The sequence below is a fragment of the Nematostella vectensis genome, chromosome 3 (assembly GCF_932526225.1).
Source record: "Nematostella vectensis chromosome 3, jaNemVect1.1, whole genome shotgun sequence".
Classification (NCBI taxonomy): domain Eukaryota; kingdom Metazoa; phylum Cnidaria; class Anthozoa; order Actiniaria; family Edwardsiidae; genus Nematostella; species Nematostella vectensis.
The window spans coordinates 7,612,751-7,633,308 of NC_064036.1; the positions used below are offsets into that span (position 1 = coordinate 7,612,751).

At 39.8% G+C, this 20,558-nt stretch overlaps 2 protein-coding genes across 4 annotated transcripts; one reads left to right on the forward strand and one right to left on the reverse strand.

Annotated features, from left to right (window-relative positions):
• Positions 1–8,192: 8,192 nt before the first annotated feature.
• Positions 8,193–12,595, forward strand: LOC116617619 (proliferating cell nuclear antigen-like). Its single transcript, XM_032380490.2, has 7 exons — positions 8,193–8,297; positions 9,269–9,621; positions 9,962–10,029; positions 10,143–10,337; positions 10,949–11,017; positions 11,126–11,217; positions 12,101–12,595. The coding sequence occupies exons 2-7, from the start codon at positions 9,303–9,305 to the stop codon at positions 12,150–12,152; spliced, it is 795 nt and encodes a 264-aa protein (XP_032236381.1). The 5' UTR covers positions 8,193–8,297; positions 9,269–9,302; the 3' UTR covers positions 12,153–12,595.
• On the reverse strand, positions 12,182–20,555 carry LOC5511267 (phosphatidate cytidylyltransferase 2). 3 transcript variants are annotated; one of them, XM_032380487.2, is made up of 15 exons: positions 20,212–20,555; positions 19,497–19,532; positions 18,999–19,178; positions 17,874–17,971; positions 17,661–17,748; positions 15,824–15,884; positions 15,649–15,707; positions 15,478–15,560; positions 15,211–15,298; positions 15,041–15,109; positions 14,806–14,853; positions 14,324–14,431; positions 13,871–14,005; positions 13,260–13,363; positions 12,182–12,894 (listed from the first exon to the last, which is right to left on the reverse strand). In XM_032380487.2, exons 1-15 carry the CDS (start codon positions 20,290–20,292, stop codon positions 12,783–12,785), a joined length of 1,350 nt encoding a protein of 449 aa, XP_032236378.1. In that variant the 5' UTR covers positions 20,293–20,555; the 3' UTR covers positions 12,182–12,782. The 3 variants fall into 3 exon arrangements, with proteins under 3 accessions (XP_032236378.1, XP_032236380.1, XP_032236379.1); XM_032380489.2 differs by having other exon boundaries at positions 19,493–19,532; XM_032380488.2 differs by lacking the exon at positions 19,497–19,532.
• Positions 20,556–20,558: the final 3 nt, after the last annotated feature.

Sequence of the window (20,558 nt, forward strand, 5' to 3'; positions counted from 1 at the left end):
GTGTTTTAATTATTAAAATGTGTTTTAATTATTAAAACTAACAAAAACATGAGTTGGCTAAATTTGGTTCCACAAAAATCTACAAATACAGTTCAGAATTGTTCAACTCAACCCCTTACGGTACTATATGTACATTAGAGGACTTAATAGACAAGGTATTTTCATAAAGTATATCAAACGGGTAATATTTCACCAAAAGGCTTTTTGTGTACTCACTTAAAATTCGCGCATCCAAATTTTCGCGACACTTTTTTTTCGGGTCACTTTATTTTAAATTTAAATTTAAGTGACGCGAAAATTAAGTGTTATAAGGTACTGTCTGACGAAATCTTTATACTATAGATTATTCGTAGTTGTATTTTATTTCTTATTTATTTTATTTCGTAGTTTTTTTATTTCTTTTCCCATTCTCTCTTAGGTTCTTTTTATATAATGCTAGTAACGAAGACTAATCTTTTGATGCGATACATCAGCCTTTGAAACTATTTTTTTCTAAGGATAGAACCCTATTTGCGGGATTTTTTTTTGTACCTCGGACTCTATTTGTTGGGCGGAATTCGTAATGAGATCCTAGCCATTGTCATTAATACAGCTAATATGTTACCTGATCACTAGTTCGCTAATTAAGTATCATTAACATCTAATTAACTCTCATTAACAACCACTCATCAGATCATGCTATTAGATTCTAAAATTAAATTAGAAACGTTTTTAACTTTTTTGTAGAAACTTGGTTTGAATAGAGGAGAGTTTAGCTGAATAGTTCAGATAGTTGAGACATTTTCGGGGGCTGAGATCCAGAAGGCTGGATACTTCGTTTATGTTTTCCGAAAAAGAGACGCAGGAGTTGAGTTTCCCCAGGAGCTTACTTACTTGGCACAAATACAAAGGCCCTTTTGCCACGTGTAGTTATGCCAAGTTCACACGTAGACTTTTCCCCATACAGCTCGATACACACCGTCCCATAACGACAATTCATTCACGAAACATTGGAGTGGAAACGGCACAGATGGCAAATCACACCAACCCCAAAGGGACGCTGAAATGTCTACACGAATTTGAAATTAAAACCGAGTTTGGCTTGTCCAATTTAAGGGTTGACCGCGATGGACTCATTTGGACCAATGCATCCAGCCAAGGTACATTGCTTCAACGTCATGGCTGTATCACGGAGTGCAGCCGGTTGGTCAAGGCTTTGCGAGCGACCAGAAGTATCAGGGAATCTACCCAATGAGCACGCATCAAGGTCTAGCAAGTGACAAGAGGTTTAGTCATATAAACAACACGCTTCCTAACGTTATGCAGATGTGCAACGATTACTTGCTCAGTAACCAGTACATTGGTGAACAGAATGGGACCAACTTCCCCACAACTACTGTCAAGAGGAACTCCATTGAACGACATGACGGAAAAACATGACTTGACGTTTGCAATAAGCTCGTTTCACATCAAATAAGGACCATAGTAAAGCTGGCAGGCAACTCAGTGAAAATTCCAAATTACTTAGTGAGTAATATCAAACAAAATATCAAATGCGGCTTTTTTTAAATTGATGCGACTTTTTGTAAAGTATCATTGAAATTTGAGGTTTTTGCCCTGAGCCCATACATAGCGCAAGGATGATCAAGAAAAAAAATTGTCTTAAAAAGCAGCAAAAATCAGGGTATGTGCATTTCGGCCACTCATTTTTTTGTGTTTTGAAAAGGTAAAATCAGTCTGGAATGCAAGGAACTGCATCTCTTTCTCCATCTCTTCGAAGTGTGCATGTTCAGGGTTATTCCGTCATGTCCCATTGAACTGTATCGCGAAAACTCGAACAACGAACACGAGTCTCTCGATATTCCATACAGTGCAGTCAGAAACGGTTTGTTGGTAGTTGGGACAAGTCGTCAATTGGGAACGCCGACTTCAGTTATAGCATGGAGTGAAGATTTCCGTAACGCCTTTGCGAGTCGACAGCCGACTTTTATGAGCAGCGCCTATAACAAGGTCTTACCAGCTCAAGTTGTCCCTTCTTGCAGTGAGACGCTAGAAAGACGAATAAACGACGATGCTCCGGTAGAGACGGTTACTCGCCCAGCCAGCGGAGTTACAAATGAAACAAGTTTTTTTACCATTTCCCTGGAAGAACCAGCTTTTCAAGCCACTGCAGAACAATGTCAAATGTCCAATGTGAACATGTTTGTCATGATGCCAGATCTGACAACCAAGGTATAAATAAAGAGACGCAAGTATCGCGCACGAATGATTCGCTCTCCGCTACGGACGAGCCGTACGGAAATGGCTGCGCCGGAGTTAGGCCAGAATAGTGCTCGTCCGAGATTGAAAGTGATATGCTGTCAACCCAGGCAATCCGCAAGGATTTCTTGAATGGCCATGCACGTACAGATGACAAGATGTCTGCAAGTGATAGCCTGGAGCGTTCATCTGGGCATTTACCGAACCTTGCCTGCCAGTCTGGTGTTAATCCTGACGGTCCCGCCGACTCCAGTCCTCAAGGGAGCATCCAAGATAAAGAATCGCATTCAGGATCGAGTGAAGATGGCTCCCTGTACACCTCCAATCGCCCCAACGTACAAGATTACTTCCGTATTTCACCTACCTCCGCATTTTGTCGCCTTACAACAGGAATAAAGGTGCCGAAGCAGTTCAGCACGTCTATGGCACAGGAACCGCGGTATGCCCTAAACGCTCACAAACCAATGATGGCTTTCTCTATGAGCATCGGTCAAATGTAAAAGACCTTCTGGGATACGGGGCCTCAGGGTCTAACTACACGTCACGTACAAAAGGCTCCAATCCCGAGTGTTACTTGAAGAGCGTTCCATTGTCCTTGCAGCCGTACGAAATGACTAGTACGCCAAGTAAGCGTTTGCACTTGTCCGAGGATAAACTTAACCAGGCTGGTCACCCAGTGCCTTCAATGGTCACCACAGCGTCTTCAATGGTCACCACAGCGCTCTCAATAAGTGTAACGACAATGAAGTCTTGTCCCTAAATAGGATCACTCAAAGTACTTCCGAGGGTGACAGGAGTGGTCATTCAGGGCAAACCAGCAGTCGATCTGTGCCCGAGGAGTGCGATAAAGGAGAGAGGGGAAACACCCAGCCCAAGCCTGTGTGGTGTTCCGTGTGCCGTAAAAAGCTCAGACGCAAGCAATATCTCAAGGTGAGTGTGGTCTCTATCAGTAAATGTTTAGTTGTTCTGAGTCCTTTTCAAAATATTTCCATAATGTTTACTTTTCTAATGTTTACTTACAGGCTCACCTGAGGATACATACAAAAGAGATGCCATACCGCTGCCGCTTCTGCTCAAAAGCGTTCAACCAAGTTGGCAACTGTCGCGTCCACGAGCGAAGACACCGATAGTCCACATCAGCTATATTTAGTTGAGAGGGGTAAAGCTACGCAAGCACGAGCCGGCACGAGCTGAATTGGGTTGAGATTTAACGGGGGAGAGGGGGAGGGGGTAGCGCTGGTAGACAAGGGGCTATTGCTAGACGACGTGGGCTCTACCGAGGGTCGAATTAAATCATAATTCTGCTAATTGACAGAAGCTATGGAGGCTGAGTATCGAACACATTTGTATAGTTTGGAAAAGCTTTATAGAACTGCTAAAAACAAATAATACGAAACGACAAACCACATCGCGCTAGTTGAGACGAACTACATCGCGCTATTGAGACGAACTACATCGCGCTAGTTGAGACGAACAACATCGAGCTAGGTGGGACGAGCTAAATCACCCTAGGTAGGACGAGCTAAATAACGCTAGGTGAGACGAACTACATTAAGCTAGGTGAGACGAACTACATCACGCTAGCTGAGACAAACTACATCACGCTAGGTTAGACGAACTACATCAAGCTAGGTGAACAAACTACATCGAGCTAGGTGGGATGAACTACATAAACTAGGTGAGAGAGCTACATCGCGCTAGGTGAGACGAGCTACATCACGCTAAGTGAGACGTGCTACATCAAGCTAAGTGAGAAGAACTATATTACGCAAGGTGAGACTTCCTATATTGCGCTGTATCGCGCTCGATGGGACGCTCTGTATCGCGCTCGATGGGACGCTCTGTATCGCGCTCGATGGGACGAACAGCATCCCGCTCGATGGGACGGACTGTATCGCGCTCGATGGGACGAACTGTATCGCGCTTGGTGGGACGAACTGTATCCCGCTCGATGGGACGAACTGTATCGCGCTCGAAGGGACGAACTGTATCGTTTCTGTGGGTGAACGAAACAGACCCTTTCAATCAGTTCTGTTCATTCTGACGTTAATGCTAGCGGGTAAGGCTTTGACTACATTCATCTAACATTCGTCAATCTTTATCGCCAATTAGGAACGCTGTTTGTATGTATTCGCAAAACTAGACAAAACGACCCCCGTAATTTAGGAAAATCTGTGACGCAAGTGGTAATATCACTGCAGATAATTTACTTTCATCCTTTCACTATATAGTCCGTCCATCCGTCAATACCGTATGTCTCTGTGTCCCCGTGACCATGGGCCATGAGCCACTGGTCTCCCTGTGTTAGGCATGAGTGTCTTAAAATCACTCATAAGGCTGTAATAAGCCCAACATCTTACATGCCGTTGGTTAACATCTACATATATCTCTTATATCTGTTATGTCATTATACTATAAATTCACTCACATACTATCACGAATCTCGCAATTTGATTGACTTCCGTACTCACTATCTATTGAGCCATAGGTAGTGAGTAGCAGAAAAGCGGCGACAAAAGCGGTTATTTATTACTGAGAATGATTAAAATCGTCATTTATTTGAAGGTGGTATGTGAGTGGATTTATACTAAAACAAAACTGCTCGTTCTCGTTTTCTATGAGTCAAATAGTCAACTCGGCGCTACGTGCTTAGACACATTTAGCATCGCGTTTTCAGAATTAACCGCAAACGGCAAACCGCGGTTAGCCGTTACCGGTTTGCGGTTTAACGTACTGGCGGAAACGTTGTTTAGCACACTTGGCGGGAAATGTGGCGTTTGGCGGGAAAAAGTACAAAACATGTGCTCCACTTCAACCGAGCTAAAAGTATTAGTATATTTCAAAAGTCGAATGATTAAGAACACTAATTCATGGTCTCAAACGTGAGCTCATAGAAAATTTAAGGGGGAAACTGCTGAAGTAAATCACTTACCGCTAGACGGTGCTCCTGAGGTCAAAACGCGAACCGCAGACTGCAAACTTGACCGCAAGGCCTGGAAGTCAGAGGTTTGACGTTTGCCGTGTCTCTGTGCACGTGGTCAGATGGCGTTGTCTGGTACGTATGCTAATGATTTCCCAACAAAAAAGCTCTGCATGTGTCTTCAACAGCGCATATCTTCGCTAAACGTTTTATGTTTTGAGCGCCTGGATCATGTCGGGAGAAGAGTTTAGAAATATACTTCATGTAGTGTTATCTTAGGCATTAGATCGTCTAAAATTGTTTATGACATCCACAGGTTATGACATCCACGAAGTACTAGGCTTTTGGAATGATTATGTCGAATGACAGAATTAGAAACCCGGGATTCCGCAAAGATTTGAAAATAGGTGTAAACAAAAGATCAGTGAACTAAATCTGAGTGTGGACGATAGATGCAGAAACTGTGGAATCTCTTTTATTAGAAATGTAAATTGTAAATATAGATACATTATCAATTATCGCAAATATTTTTCCAGATCATAACAATTCGGACCAAGAGAGCATATTTTGGGTTTGGCTCAGTGACAAAGGGGGAATGGGTAATTTTTTTGTTACATATGGCTTTCTGGCAGCCCAAAGGGGGGAGGGGTTAAACCCAGTAAACCCTTCCCCTATATCCGCTACTGTGTCTAAAAAACTCTGGATGTCCAGAATGGCTGGGATGCACTTAGCGCAAAAAAGTAATCGGTAACCCATAGTAGCTACCGATAACATCTGCCATCTGGTCCATCATCTCCGCAAATCTTGGTGTAAATCCACAGTACTTTACCAAGACTTGGAATCCATCTTTTTCCCGACGGCCCAGTCTTGTAAGCTCGTCACACTAAAATCTAAAAGATATCTTGATTTTCTCTCGATTATCTTAAGCGTGTATTGCCTTTCTCTTTCCCTCTTTCTCTCTTTCTTATATCTGCCTATCAACGCCACATAGGAGTTTTCGAAATGGCACCATGGACAACTGCGTTTCTAGTCAGACGGAGAGATAAAAGTCGAAAGGAGCTACCTTCGTCCTGGACACCGTGCGATCTGTCGTGCTGTTGTTTTATACGATTATTACACCAGGAAAACTGGTGTAAATAACCAAATAACTTCTGCCACATATACCCGATTGTCTGTGTGCAATTCCAGTTCTTTTTCCGCACATACTTAAGCAAGGCACTTCAAACATTCATATCTTCCGGAGTATACATATCACAGGTCAATGAATCGTCCCTTCTAACTCCTCTCCCTGGAATACGGTCTCTTCGCTGATCCCATTCGCGTTTGAGTGCAGTCTCGAAGTCCCGTACATTTCGGATGCGATTCGCTCTCGGTTTCTGTCTTTCGAGAACAGATTTCCTTCCGATCTTAAGTCGAAGTCCCTCAAAGAAGCAAATGTAGTCGGAGCTTCGAAACACGTAGAGGAAAAAGGTGAACACAATAGCAGAACCTGTAATTGGCCATAGAGTGAAGACGGCCATTTTCAACTCCTCCACCTTCATTAGATATACCAGGACTGTTAATGTAAAGGTGACCATAAAAAAGATTATACTCAACGCCACACAAGAGCCTACTTTATCGGCCTCGGACGCCATCGTGGTTCTCAGAGTGCTATCTGAACTCTGCATGTTGTCTTTAAGTGTAAAGCTATCGATTGTCAACAATTGTCCAGTTGTCTGATTACTTCTCTGCTGCGTTAAACTCGCGGGAGTTTTTATAGATGCAAAATAGCAGCCGTATCTGTTTGCCCGGAACAAGAACTTCGATAAATCATAGACTGTCGATTTCTAGAGCGCGGACCTGGGTCTGTCTACTAGAACTTTCCTTACAAAAAAATTTATGTTCTGCCTTTGGCATGAATTAATCGACCTAAGTATCTTTTGTCCCTAGGCACAATTAGCCTTCGTGTTGGGAAGTCTGAGCGCGCAAATAGAGACAACAGATGTACGGTGCGATTCCCATGGTAATACCGCACAAATCCGTAAAAAAACCTCCCCAAAGACTCGCACAGTCGTTTCGCCCATCATACATCAACGAACAGATTCGATATAATTCCTTCATTATTTGGGTTGCCTGTGGTGCAAGTGCCGTCAGAGGCTCCATAGTCTCACTTGTTCACTTGCGATTTTTAACTAAATAACCGCTTTTTGTGATAAACGTTTTTCACAGGAACCCCACAGAATCTAAAGTGTTTGCCGAGTATTAAGCAAATGCTATTTCTCGGCCGTGCTTGCAATGTGTATTTTGTGATATGTCCAAAATGTTAGCCATTTCGTTATATTTGGTAGGCTTAAGAACACACAAGCCGACAGGTCTTCAATAATCTTTAATTTCAATAATTGCAGTGTAGTACTGTACACATTAATATAATTGCGGTGACGGTTGAAGTGCTGCCCAGTAGCTTGTTTTACGCGTTCCTGAAAGCGGCTAGTGATGTAGGGAGAGAAGAAGATTTTGACTCAGGACGCCTTAAAATTTCATAAAGCCCACCTCCAGTAATATATTTTGTGCCCCCCCCTTAAAAAGAACATGATTCCTCTCTCAATTGGCCTATTTTTTTCCAGACCCCCACCCGCCCCCCTCAGGAGCCCCTCCTCCCTAATGCCTCCCCTTTCCCTCCCCTACCTCATCCGGGTGGTGAAGCAGATATATGGGTGATGGTTTTCTGGAATAATAATTCTGACACACACACACACAAAAAAAAAGCCAAAATGAGTTAGAAGAATTCAGAACCCGCACACTTACGATTTACTTATTTGCCCCGATCCCCTTTCCTACCACCACCTCTTCCAGCACCGCTTGTACATTTACTGCCGGCTGCCCGCGTCACACCGGCTCTGCAGTGGTAAAATCACAAAATCGTCATGTTTTGCACAGATTATTTGTTCGAATTAAAAATAAAAATATCGCGGGCAAGTCTGATCTTGCCACTGAAACCCCAGAGAGGTCTTAGCAATCCTATTCTCCCGCGAAAATGCTCATGTGATACATCACATGACAAACTAGCCAATGACGACATCGAAATTTGAGCTTCGCGGGCTTGTATTGTACAAAAATTTGGCGCGAGTTGTCAGTTCGAATCTCTTGTCGTCCATCGAAGGTGAGTCGATTGCTTCTCCTACCATCCGATTCATTCTGAGGCCATCCTATTCTTTTAGGGGTAGTTCATGGTTAGGAAACCGACTATTAGCACTAAGGAGAAACTGCTTTGAAATATTCTGTTTTCTCTTCGCCGTTTAATGCTTGATTCTCGAATCAATCCTTGATGTTTTGATTAAGAATTCAAAGTCGATCTGCTCGGAATTTGTCGCTAAACCTTAGCTCAGATCGCGTTATTTCAAATAGCATTTATCTCAGCAAAAATCCTAAATCACTATACTGATGTTTAGTGACTAGTTTACCGAAAACTAAAATCGATTTTGTCGTTTTCTTCGTACATTCTTGTACACAACAATCGTCGATTGACCTTAGTCGATTTACTCAAATCATTAATTAGATTCTGTCGTCGCTGACTCATGAGTTTTTCGGAATACAGCATAGGATAAGTGATGAATGTGTTATCCTTGTGTTTCCCATGTTCATTTTATATTAGTGCTTTTATTTTTATGAATTTTAGATATTTTTCCATGTGTAACCTCATAAATTTATTAGCGCGGGAAAGTTGGAGGTTTCCCGCCATTTTGGTACAATGATATCATCACTCGCTTCAATTTGATCCCTTGTTCCTCGTTTCTATACATCATATTTAGAAACAAACATATTCGACACAATACATTAGTACTCGAATTGTTTCAAATTTGTATTTGTAATTATCGGCAAAGTTCGATTTAGGTTTACGAATAATCAATCGTTCGAAGAGAGAAATAGATGCTATATGGTCCCATAAGCTTATTATAAACAGATTGATCTCGATTGTTAGCCCTTTAGGCTTAGATATCAATGATTTAAATATTCTTAATGTAGTTTTATTTTGATTTTTGGGTAGTTGCTTAGATTTTATGATCTCGACAGTAACTAGAAAGTCTAGAAATTTTGCCTGCTGACCTAAGAACCTTCTAATTCCTATTTCAGCCGTCTGTGATTGAATCTCTGCCTAGAAATCACCATGTTTGAAGCAAGACTTGTTCAAGGCAACCTCTTAAAGAAAGTCATTGAAGCCATCAAAGATGTTGTGGAAACCGCTAACTGGGACTGCTCGGCCGCGGGAATCAGTCTTCAGGCCATGGACTCAAGTCACGTGTGTTTAGTGTCTGTGCAACTGAACGCAGACGGCTTTGATCCTTACAGGTGTGACCGTACCCTTTCCATTGGCATGAAAACGTCTCTACTGTCAAAAATTATCAAATGTGCAGGAAATGAGGATAGAATCACAATCCATGCTGAAGACACTGGTGATACCGTAACGTTTTCATTCGAAAGCCCAAGTAAGTATCGGGCCAAATGTTTCACAAGTCACAACTGTTTCATCATTATCTCTTAGTGTCTGCTGCACCTTTGAAAGCCTTGTTATCTTGCTATACATAGCTACATACGAGAAACCCTCTGACTTCCCTTCAAATCTGACTTCCCTTCAAGTAAAAATTTTGTAGGGTTGAAATTAGGAAATAAGTTACTTTGAAAAAGATTTGCACTCGTTAGAATTTGTATGTAAGCTGCTTTTGCTCCAATGATTCTGTACGCTTGAGGCTTTCTGTTTCAGCTCAATTCAGCTGTGGTCTTCCAGATTTAGGTTGATCTAAAAAAAGATGTGATGCTCTTTTATAGATGAGGAAAAAACATCTGAATACAAGATGAAACTTATGGATATCGACAGTGAACACCTTGGAATTCCAGTAAGTAAAACCCCTTAGTTACAGAAAATAAAAAAAGATGATAGGAGAAACTGATGGTTATTATGGTGTCCTTTTTCAATGTGATAATAATGCATTACCTTATCCCTTTTCAGGATCAAACCTACGATGCAGTAATTAAGATGCCATCCGCAGAGTTCCAGAGAATTTGTCGGGACTTATCACAGATGGGAGACTCAGTCCAAATCGCATGTACAAAGGATGGAATTGACTTTACCGTCAGTGGTGAATCGGGGAGTGGCAAAGTCCATCTCAAGCAAAATGCCAGTGTTGACAAAGAGAGTGAGGAAGTGAGTACTCTCATGCCTACTTGCATTGACCCCTTCCATGTACCTCGGGCTTTTGGGCAAGCCAGTTCAAGCCAGTTCCAAATGCCACTGTGCCAACCAGATACAAGCACTAAGGAGGCATAAATTCATTGCGAGCCTTGGTTTGAGACAAGTTCAATGTGCATACATGCCAGCGAGAATTCTCAGTGCATAGGGTAAAACAATGCCAAATGTTGTGATTCCATCAATTTATCTCAAAGCAAGGCTTGCACTGAATTTATGCATCCTCATTCCAGGAGGCATAGCGGAATTTCAAACTCAACTAACTGCCTGTAAAGAAGGTGTATGAATGTAGGTGTGTGAGAATCCCAAATATCTTCAAAAGTTATGAAGCCCAAACTTTTAAAAAGTTCAGGGGTTAGTAGGACCTGATATATCTGTTTTTAGAACAATGCTATTTCTAAACAACTCAACAAAACTGCCTGTAAAGAAAGGTGTATGAATGCAGGTGTGTGAGAATTCCAAATATCTTCAAGAGTTATGAAGCTCTTTTTAAGAAGTTCAGGTTGTGGTAGAACCTGGTATAGCTATTTAGATACTTGTCATTTATAAAGGGTTTTTTTTTTTTGTAGATTTCAATAGAGCTGAATGAGGCAGTGAACCTAACCTTTGCTCTTCGATACATGAACTTCTTTTCCAAGGTAAAGTTATAGCCCTATTACTATTAATTATTGTTGATTTGACTTTGTTTGGCTCCAGAATTGAGGTGGCCTTTGTTGTCAACACTTACTCATTCTATTCTGTTCCAGGCTACACCATTATCCAGTAGTGTGACCTTGTCGTTAAAGAAAGATATCCCACTTGTCGTGGAATATACATTTGCAGACCTTGGTCATGTCAAGTGAGTGCATTTATTTGATTATTGTGCAACAGTCATCCCCAACAGAACACACGGGGTATTCATGCTTTAATAATGTTCGTTGAGGTAACTAAGGGTTTTTAAGACATGGCAGTTATAAAGACCTAAAGTCTTATGCTGTGTTTCCACTTGAGCATGAACCTATGTTAAGTTTTTGGTTAACTGAACCCCAGTTAGGAGAAATGCGTTCACACTTGAAAAACCTAACCTTGGTTGATCATTCAGACGGAACAGTGGTGGTTATCAATTTGAATTCCGAGGTCAAACTGCTGCTGTGATTATTATGATTTTTTGGCCTTTGTTATGTTGTGGCTTCTGTTTACAAGATTAACTAAAATTAAAGATGATCCTTTAGGGACCATGTTGCCTGATGTTTTCTCTTATGTTTGTCATTTTCGTTGAATTGTTTGCGCTAGTATGTTAGGGGTTCGCGGTCCCTTGACTTGAAAACTAGTTTGTTGGGAAGAATTGTGTAAAATGTCCAGCAAAATGCGCGGATCTCAAAAACATGTGGTTATCTCATGACTATTGAGTAAACACTATTTGAGAAATGGCTGACATCGGAAAGCAATAGCTGACAAGAACTGTCAGCAGATTTGCCTGTTACCTAATGCTCAACCATTCCTCTTGGAATGGTTCAGCTCAACCAAACCTCAGGCATATGAGTGGCTATTTGGAGAAAGTTCACACACACTTTAAATCCAACCTAGGTTGGGTAGTTACTCAACCTAGGTTGGATGCTCAAGTGTAAAAATGGCATTAGTTTTGACATTAGTGTCTGCTTTGATTAATGCCCTTCTGGAAGTCTTAAATGATATAGTGACACATTTTCCATTTTTAATAAAAAATTTTACTCCTATTTTAGGTATTACCTGGCCCCCAAGATTGATGATGAAGAAATGGATAATGAAGCATAACTAATTGCAAAGTGTAAACAGACTGCAGGAATGGTTCAACAAACTTTATTCCATTACCTCAGCCATCTCAAAATATTTAGGTTACATGTTCATAAATATACATGCAATGTTGCTCCAGCTCTAGCTATTCCCTTTTTGTGTTCCCAGTCATACCTGAGGTTTTGGAAGATAACTCTTAAACTATTCCATTAAGTCACCCAGCCTGACCCTAATACAATACCTACACCAATAATATGAACATGGACTGGAATGATTCCTGGTACTATTCTAGGTTTCCACAGTGTAGTGTTATTTCATTACAGGAAGTGTTTTCTTGTGCCAATTAAAACGCATTAAAATCCTTAGAACAAGACAAGACTTCTTGGTGATTTATCATTTTCTCATTAAATATTTTTATGTACAGTTTGAAAGCATCTATTAATAAAACTTAATAAGAATCTTGAGTTAGTCGTCAATTGATAGAGTAAATCACCATTTCTCCCATTTTGAATATGACAGTTTAAGCTCTGAATAATCAAATTAGAATAAAAAAAAAGATACCGAGGTTGTGATTAAAATTTTTAACAACTCCCCAATATTTAATTTCATAACTTTGTCGTTCTGCCCGATGTACATGATAAACCCTATAGATTACAACAATCCCCTTGCACTAAGAGCCTCCTGTAGTCTCTTGAATATCACAAGCTGCTGTGATGGCTTTAGTGTCAACACTTGCTGAAGAAGCTTGTGAGGCTGGGGTGCTCTGCAAAGATGAAAAAAATAAGATTAGTGTTGGAGTTTCAATTTAAAGGAAATTTACTTTTAGGGACAAATATTTTAGAGGGATCCAGCAATGCAAAATCTAGTTGATAAGGTAGCTGCCTGTGTTATGGTTTGGCTCAGGAAGATGGGCAGAAACTGGTTTATGGACAGTGCAACAAGTGCAAATAACTTGCATCAGAATTCTTTAAAAAAGGCTCTGTAATTGTTTTTATTCTCTGTGGAAGCTTTTCGTGAATATATTAACCTCCCTGATATAGTATCTAATTGTCTATCTGTTGAGAAGCTATTGGGTTGTGAGGTAAGTCCTTAAGCAGGATTCGACTAGCTCCCTTTATAGTATCTCACCTTATGAATGTAAAGTGGTAGACATGTACAAATGTGGCCATGAGGAATTGGCAGTCAAACCTATCCAAGATGCCGCCATGTCCGGGGATGGTGTCACTGAAGTCCTACGACCAAATACAAGATTGAGATGTGTAACATAGTGGCAAGTATTCATGTTATGTGGCTTTGTATGAATGCATGCTGTATGTGGGGAGGGAGGGTGTTGGGGAGGCTTTAGCCAAACTTTTCCATACATTACTTTTAATTTGAGATAAATTTTCATTTCTAAGGTGCCTCTACCAAAATACAATGCATGTACAAATGCAATGCTCTAGATAAATACTGATTTGAGTTTTCAAATAGACCAATGTGTATCTTTGTAGAGAAAAGACCTTTTGGTTACAGCAGCTGCAATTTGCTTAATAGCACAAGAATGGCCATCTAAAAAAGGAAGGGGGAGGGGTACAAGTCCCATTGATTTGCCAGTAGGTCTGTAAACTAATCTTTCTTTGATACCTTTCCTGATTTTAAATGGAAATAATGTATTAAAAACGAAACTAAGCCTGCCAACACCATTTGAGGTTACCTTAGGTTAGCAGGCATGGTACAGAATCAAACCCCAAATAGCCTACCTTAACTTTAAAGGCTCTTTTGAATCCACTGGCGAAGAAGCCTCCAAAAGGTGCAATGATCGAGCTGAATAGGGCTAGGATCAGAGAGTGCAAATGCATTGGGTACATCCACACAACTTCCTGACGGATGCCAATCTATAACAAACAAGAAATAGTGGATTATATTCCGAGGAAAAAGTACATAAAAAATATAATCATATAAAAGAATATATTTGATATAAAATTGCCAAATGCTGAAATTTCTAAATCTCTGAAAACAATGAAATAGTCTATGATTGATGCAAAATCTCTCACATAGTCTCTTTTTAATGTTATGTTCCTAGGAGCTTGTTCATATTTTTTTTCTTTTTTTTCTTTTTGGTGGGGGTGGGGGGGGGGGGTAGCGGGTTGGGTATCACTAACACCTCACTGATGTTAGGGAAAACAAAGAAGAACAAAGTGTTTGTTACTCACAAGGCTTATCAAGAACCTCAGAGGGCCAGGCAGGGAGTATGGAGTAAGAACAAAAATTGGACTTGGCTGACATGACATCTTGAACATGAATGAAGAGGTCTCATCGTACTGAAAGGAAAAAATGGTTTTAGCATTCAGGGTCTTCATAGATAGTCCACTATAGCCCCTTGAGATCTTATAATCTTGAAAATTTAGAAATAAATTTTTCTTTCTTTCAATCTCATGTAACATTTCTATCCAGAATCCTGCCTGTGTAATTCTGCAATTTCCATATATACACAATCCCAAAAATGCTGAAACACACATTTTGTTCAAACCTATTTTAGAGTCTCTAATCAGGCATGAAGCAAGGTATGGGGACAAACCCCACCTTGGTAACCAAGCCTCCTCAAAAAGAAACACACAACGACAACAAAAACATCATAGGAAAGTAACTGTATTTGACAGAAATACAGGTAAGCAGGTATAATTAAATTACGTACCTCCACTGGGCAGACAAAAAACTCATACCGGATCATGAAATAACAGGCCTGAAAAAATATTTTAATAGTTAAAAAATACCTAGAGAGATCGTTAACCTACAGTGCAAACCTGTAAAGATGAGTTAGCTGAAGAGTTTCTTAATTCAATTTTTATAGCACAGAGGTCAACAATTGGAAACTACAGTATTACTGCTAGCGGGGGTTTCATTTATTTAAAAAATGAAAGAATACTTACAATCCAGCCATAAATAATAGTGGCAAATCCACCTCCAATGAAACCTTCCCATGTCTTCTTTGGGGATATCTTTAAAAAAATTAATATACAATGCATTGTGCTCGAACTTACATACATAAGTTTTAGCTGTAAACATTCCACGACTCAAAGAGTATACAGTAACAACCTACCTTAATCAGAGGAGTTCGTCCAAAAAAGAACCCAAAAATATAGGCCCAGATGTCATTACAGATAACCATGGTAACCGGTAAGAAAAACCTGGGGAATAATAAAACATTTCATCAGTTTGATTCAAAATTAACAATGTTTCAGGAGGCAACTTTATTTTATCATATCATTTTTTCATATATTTAAACAGACCTTTGTTTATTCTATAGGAAGTAAAGTGTGAGTTTAGAGTCAAGTGTTATAACAAATAAGGCATTTGAATGTCTTACCATATAAGGCCTTCAAACAGAGTCTGCATGATCAAGTGTGACTGAGTGACTACTATAAGAAGGGTGACATGAGTCCAGCCAAACTAATAAAAGAGCATGTGATTAGTATTTAAGACAATGTTCACGTTAAAATAAGCCCTTCAGTCTAGAAGCTTCCATCTAATTACTCACCAATGAAAACTGAACTTTGTAGAAGTCCTTTTTCAAGCTCAGAACAAACAGAATTATACCTGAAGCAATGAAATTTTAAAATAAAATAAGTAACACACAAACACCTCAGATACAGTAGAAGGTAAAAAAATATGAATTAAAAAAACATGAAGCATGTACTGTAATAACAACAAACCTATAGTATACAGCATAAATGATATCAGCCTGTGGTAGGGGAAGTACGCCTTGACAACTTCCTACAAAGAAAGAGCACTGTGTTACTTTGAGAAAAAACGATATACACTGTCCAGGGTTTTCAGCAAAGCAACTTAGCCTCATGGTGCCACAATGCTTTCGTGCCTGAGAAGCAACAAGAAGATGGTGTAAGCCTTTTAAAATGGTACAGTAAAGTGCCAGCAAATGGTACAGTAAAGTGCCAGCAAATGGTACAGTAAAGTGCCAGCAAAGTGCCATATCATCAGGGCTTATGGAATTACGCACTTGTGCGAAAGCGCGTAATTTGGCTTTTTCCGAGTAATCCGCGTAATCCAAAAATTTCCGCATAACCCCGCATAATTTGGCTAAATTTTGAAAGACAAAACATTTAATTGCACAGCTGATGTGTTCTTTTAGGGTTCTTACCTCTATTTCTCGTAAAAAAGAGAGATATTCTTCGTAAGAGTGCGATGTTTCGAACTGAATTGCGAAAACAAATAAAATGACTAGGCGTTCTTTGCTAAACCGCGAAGGCCTAGGACTAATTGCTCGGAGTGAGCGTAGCGTACGAAAAGCAACTCTAATTAAGCAGAGGGGGAGTTTATTTCGAGTTTTTTTTTTTGCATCAGGGACTGATTTTGGGGGTTTGTCGGACGTCATATTTCCGGTGATGACTCATTTCCGGCAATTGTTTTTTGCACAGCGGTAATTAGTATTGCACATGCGTGAAATGTATATATTGGGGACGGATTTTGGGGTTTGATGGAATGTTGTTGTTGGAATGCAGCTAAGCACCTTTGGAATGCGGGACATTTCCGGTTATGACTCATTTCTATCTATTACGAACAATTTTCGAGTGATAAAACACCCTGGAAATCTGGAGGGTTCCCGTTCTCTCCTTCGATAGAAGTAGACTCAGATGACTTGAAGGCCTCAAATTCTGGCTTTTCACTTGAAACTTCCAGTTGTGTCGAATTGTTAATTACAATGTTATTGTATCTTGTATTATACTCAAATCTGTTCATTTTTATTGGGCTTTTGTTCGTGGCAGCATCCCTTAATGCTTTTCCCTTTGAAGGGGAAAAACATATTGCCTTTACTGTTCCCATTAATCTGTGAAACACTAACTTATAGTTGGTTTGTGCTAACTCTACAGAGCAAGAAAAAAAAAGCAAACAAGAGATCATTCGGAATATTATTTTGTGTCAACACCTACTGTACCACTAACTATTTCACAGATTGATGGGAACACCTCTATTATATCTCCAAATTTAGCTCCGAGCATTCACTATCAACAGATACTCCTAGTAATAAAATACCTTTTTTAATTGGCTGGTAGCTAGGACCCAATGAAAACTTGCCTAACATAGTTTCACGCAAAAAAATAAAACCTTTTCAAGTTATTTTGTGCTTTCATTCAGTACAAAATGTAGTTTTGACGTAACAGTTGATATTCCGCGTAATTTAGCGCGTAATGATTGATTTTCCGCATAATTTAGCAAAGAATCCCACAAAGAATGCTTGGTGTCTCACCCAACCCATATAGATCAGACCTCTTTTTGCTTTTCATTATAATAAAAATCATAATTAATTTGAGAGCAGAACAAACTTTCACCTTAACATGCCTTTTGCTTGCTTTGCAATTAAAAAAAAAGGATACTTATGCTTGCTTTGTGTTTGCTGAAAAAAATACTTCGCTTGTATAGAAAACACAGATGGTAACTTTAAGTCTAGTATAAACTATGATTGTTTCAGATTTTTTTATAGAGGGAGCCTTGATTGTAATGCAGTTATCAAAAGCAGTTATGGATACTCACATCAGACTCATTGTGTACTCCTTTTCCACGGATGAAGTCAGTGATGCTCTCCCCATAAAAAAAGTAGTTGGATCCAAGAAGGAAATACCTGTAGAAAATAAAATAAACATCAGTGTCACAGTCCTGAATTATGGAATAAGTCCATTCCTTTTTTCAGGAAGTGCATGGTTTGCAATCTGCCATAAGATGTCCCATGGAAACAAATATACTCACCAGCTAAGTGATCTAAACCAGGGTAAATTGTGCTTCTGATACTTTTTGTGGCCAATGGATATGATTTCATGGAAACATTTTATCTGAAGACATTGAATCTGAAAGAATGAAAAATACTTATAAAAACTGATGTCAATAATAGATTTAACTAAGATGATGAAGATTGAAAGATCAGATTCTAACCCAGGTTCTCTCTCGGACTTGAGAAGGAAACCCTGAAGGTGAACCTATTGCCATTGAGCTATTGCACCGCTCTTAAGATGGTTCTTACATTGGGGACTATGTAATTGGATATCTATTTTAAATGGCAGTCCTATCTTGAACACCTAGCTAACTAATTTGTAATAGGGCATTAAGGAACTACTATTGAAAGCAAATACAATCACTAGTGTCTGTACTTATACACTTTACCCAAGGACAAACATAGTAACACCTTCTAAATTTATGTATTAACTGCAATGCGGCACAGAGCACCTTGTAAAGTACGCGCAAATCCTCAGTGCAGCTTCTCTGTTTTCTCAGAGGCATACAGCACTCCCCTAAACTATGGGTTGATTTAATTAATTACCTTACAACAGGGGAGCAGGTTGGGTAATATAATTCACCATATATGCCTGGTGAATTGAGTTCTAACAGGGGCTCATAAGTAGGGGCAATCAACTTCCCTTTGTTCTGGTACTATATAGGTGTCACAGTGTTTCCTAGGATCAGGCTATTTTTAGACGCGCGGATGAGCCAATCAGATTCAACCTTTGTGTTGACGTTTTGGCTGAGCTCAACTGCACACACAGTCTCTATGTTCTCTCTTCGGTACTTTGACTTTTTGTTGCTCTCTTTTTTAATATGAATCCAACCCTACCTATGACTTTGAATTTATGATCGATAAAAATATATTCTTCCTAACTGCAATTTGCGCATGCAGCCTCACGTCACTCGCACACGGGACCAACATCAACGTAGCTGAATGGCCCGTTCGTGCGCGCGCGTCTAAAAATAGCCTGATCCTAGGAAACGCTGTGACATTTATATAATACAGATGATTGCTCCTACTTATGAGCCCCTGGTTCTAATCAGTCTATGGCTACAATTCTGAATAAGGTTGTTTCTTTTTCTGCAGTCACTCACCAGAATGATCAAGCCAAGAGGTCCTGTGTACATAATGAGACCAAACCCACTGAGCATGACAGCGGAAAATGCCCCTCTGATCCACCAGTTTCTCCATTTGGGCTGAAGATTACCCAACACTCCTGGCAATTCTTGCTCCTTCGCTGGAGCCATAGTGGCTTCCTGCTTCTCTTTATCTTCCTGCGAAGCATAAGGAGAACTTAAAATAATTTCATTATTAATTCTAAAATTTTTTTATATTTTAAAAGACATCATAATGTCATTACTTCCAAATTTTAAGTACCAAAATGTCTTTAACCGTAATATTTTGACAGTCTTTTTAAACAATTTGCTGACTTTCATCAACAAAATGTAGTGTGTATGCAAAAAGCTCTAATAATCCTAATCAAGATTTTACTAGCAAGCTTACATGTTCATTTGACTAACTGTTGGTTCACGTTCATTTTCAAAAAAGCATACCCAACTACATATAGCCTTAGACGAAAACAAAATACCTACTGATGTAATAGGGCTAGTTTCCATTCGCTCTTGTTCCTGAAACAAACAATACTTGAGCGAAACAAAATTTGTAGAACTAAATATCATAACATATTTTAGGAGAAATTATTTTCGAATGCTGGTTTTCTAGAAAAACAAAACAAAACGTCTTCTCGATTACAACTTCTTTTACTGAACAATATTCCCCGATCATCACAATTCTGAAAGTTTATCATTTTCATAAAAACTAAGGAAGGATAAGGATTGGGATTTCTTCGTCATCAAGAGGTTCAAATTTACGCATTAATAAAAACATGTCAAAGGGAGCGAAATCTGCATTTTGTGGCGAACCGAAAGATTCATCAGATTCGATTGAAAACATCGAGACCCAATCGTCAAGTTAGACTAGTGTTATCACAACAGCAAATGGCTAGCGCACTTAAAAACCAGCAAACATCACACTTACAATATATAAAACAAGGAAGAATATTCAAGGGCATAAAAAGATGGTTAATTCGCAACGGCTTTAGGTGTTTCCCTAATTTACATACAACTGACAACAGCGACACTCGACCGAGCATGAAATAGCGTCCAAAGATCACAGTCCTCAGGGACAAAACAAGACGGTCAAATACAACAAATAAACTCGCACATGGAATCTAAAAACACAGTGTTGTATTTTCGTGGTAGGATTCTGATGGTGACTTTAATTTATTGTGGATGTAAGAATGCCTACTTTGTTTTCCGCTGGGGAGGTCTCGGTCGTTGGTAATCCGTCCTTTGCGCGCCGTCTTGCTCCGTTTGTATTCACCTCCATAACTCGCTGTGATCCTTTTTAAAATTTAGTTTGGATGTAACAAGAGCCAGGGTCTACTGCTATACTTGCATGTTAATAATCTCTTGCCCTCTACGCCACCATCTACCCGCACTTTACACCGCACTGACTTTTCGGTCGCTTTTGGTTCCAAGATGGCGGAAATGGTGAGCGTGCAAGGGCTGATGGGAGCTGAGTCAGCCAGACCCAGCCAGGTGTCTTGTCGCCTTGAGTGACCTTGCTACTAGCGATAACAGATGCCGAACCTA

What these genes read in the sequence shown, in the direction of transcription:
- LOC116617619 (XM_032380490.2), top strand. Translation starts at nt 9,303, where the DNA reads ATGTTTGAAGCAAGACTTGTTCAAGGCAACCTCTTAAAGAAAGTCATT. An exon ending in GTTTTCATTCGAAAGCCCAA is followed by an intron (nt 9,622 to 9,961) that starts GTAAGTATCGGG and finishes GCTCTTTTATAG; the next exon opens with ATGAGGAAAAAACATCTGAA. An exon ending in GCAGACCTTGGTCATGTCAA is followed by an intron (nt 11,218 to 12,100) that starts GTGAGTGCATTT and finishes CTCCTATTTTAG; the next exon opens with GTATTACCTGGCCCCCAAGA.
- LOC5511267 (XM_032380487.2), bottom strand. Translation starts at nt 20,292, where the DNA reads ATGGAGGTGAATACAAACGGAGCAAGACGGCGCGCAAAGGACGGATTA. An exon ending in CCTCCCCAGCGGAAAACAAA is followed by an intron (nt 19,533 to 20,211) that starts GTAGGCATTCTT and finishes TGTTTGTTTCAG; the next exon opens with GAACAAGAGCGAATGGAAAC. An exon ending in AAAGAGCCTTTAAAGTTAAG is followed by an intron (nt 13,364 to 13,870) that starts GTAGGCTATTTG and finishes ATTTGGTCGTAG; the next exon opens with GACTTCAGTGACACCATCCC.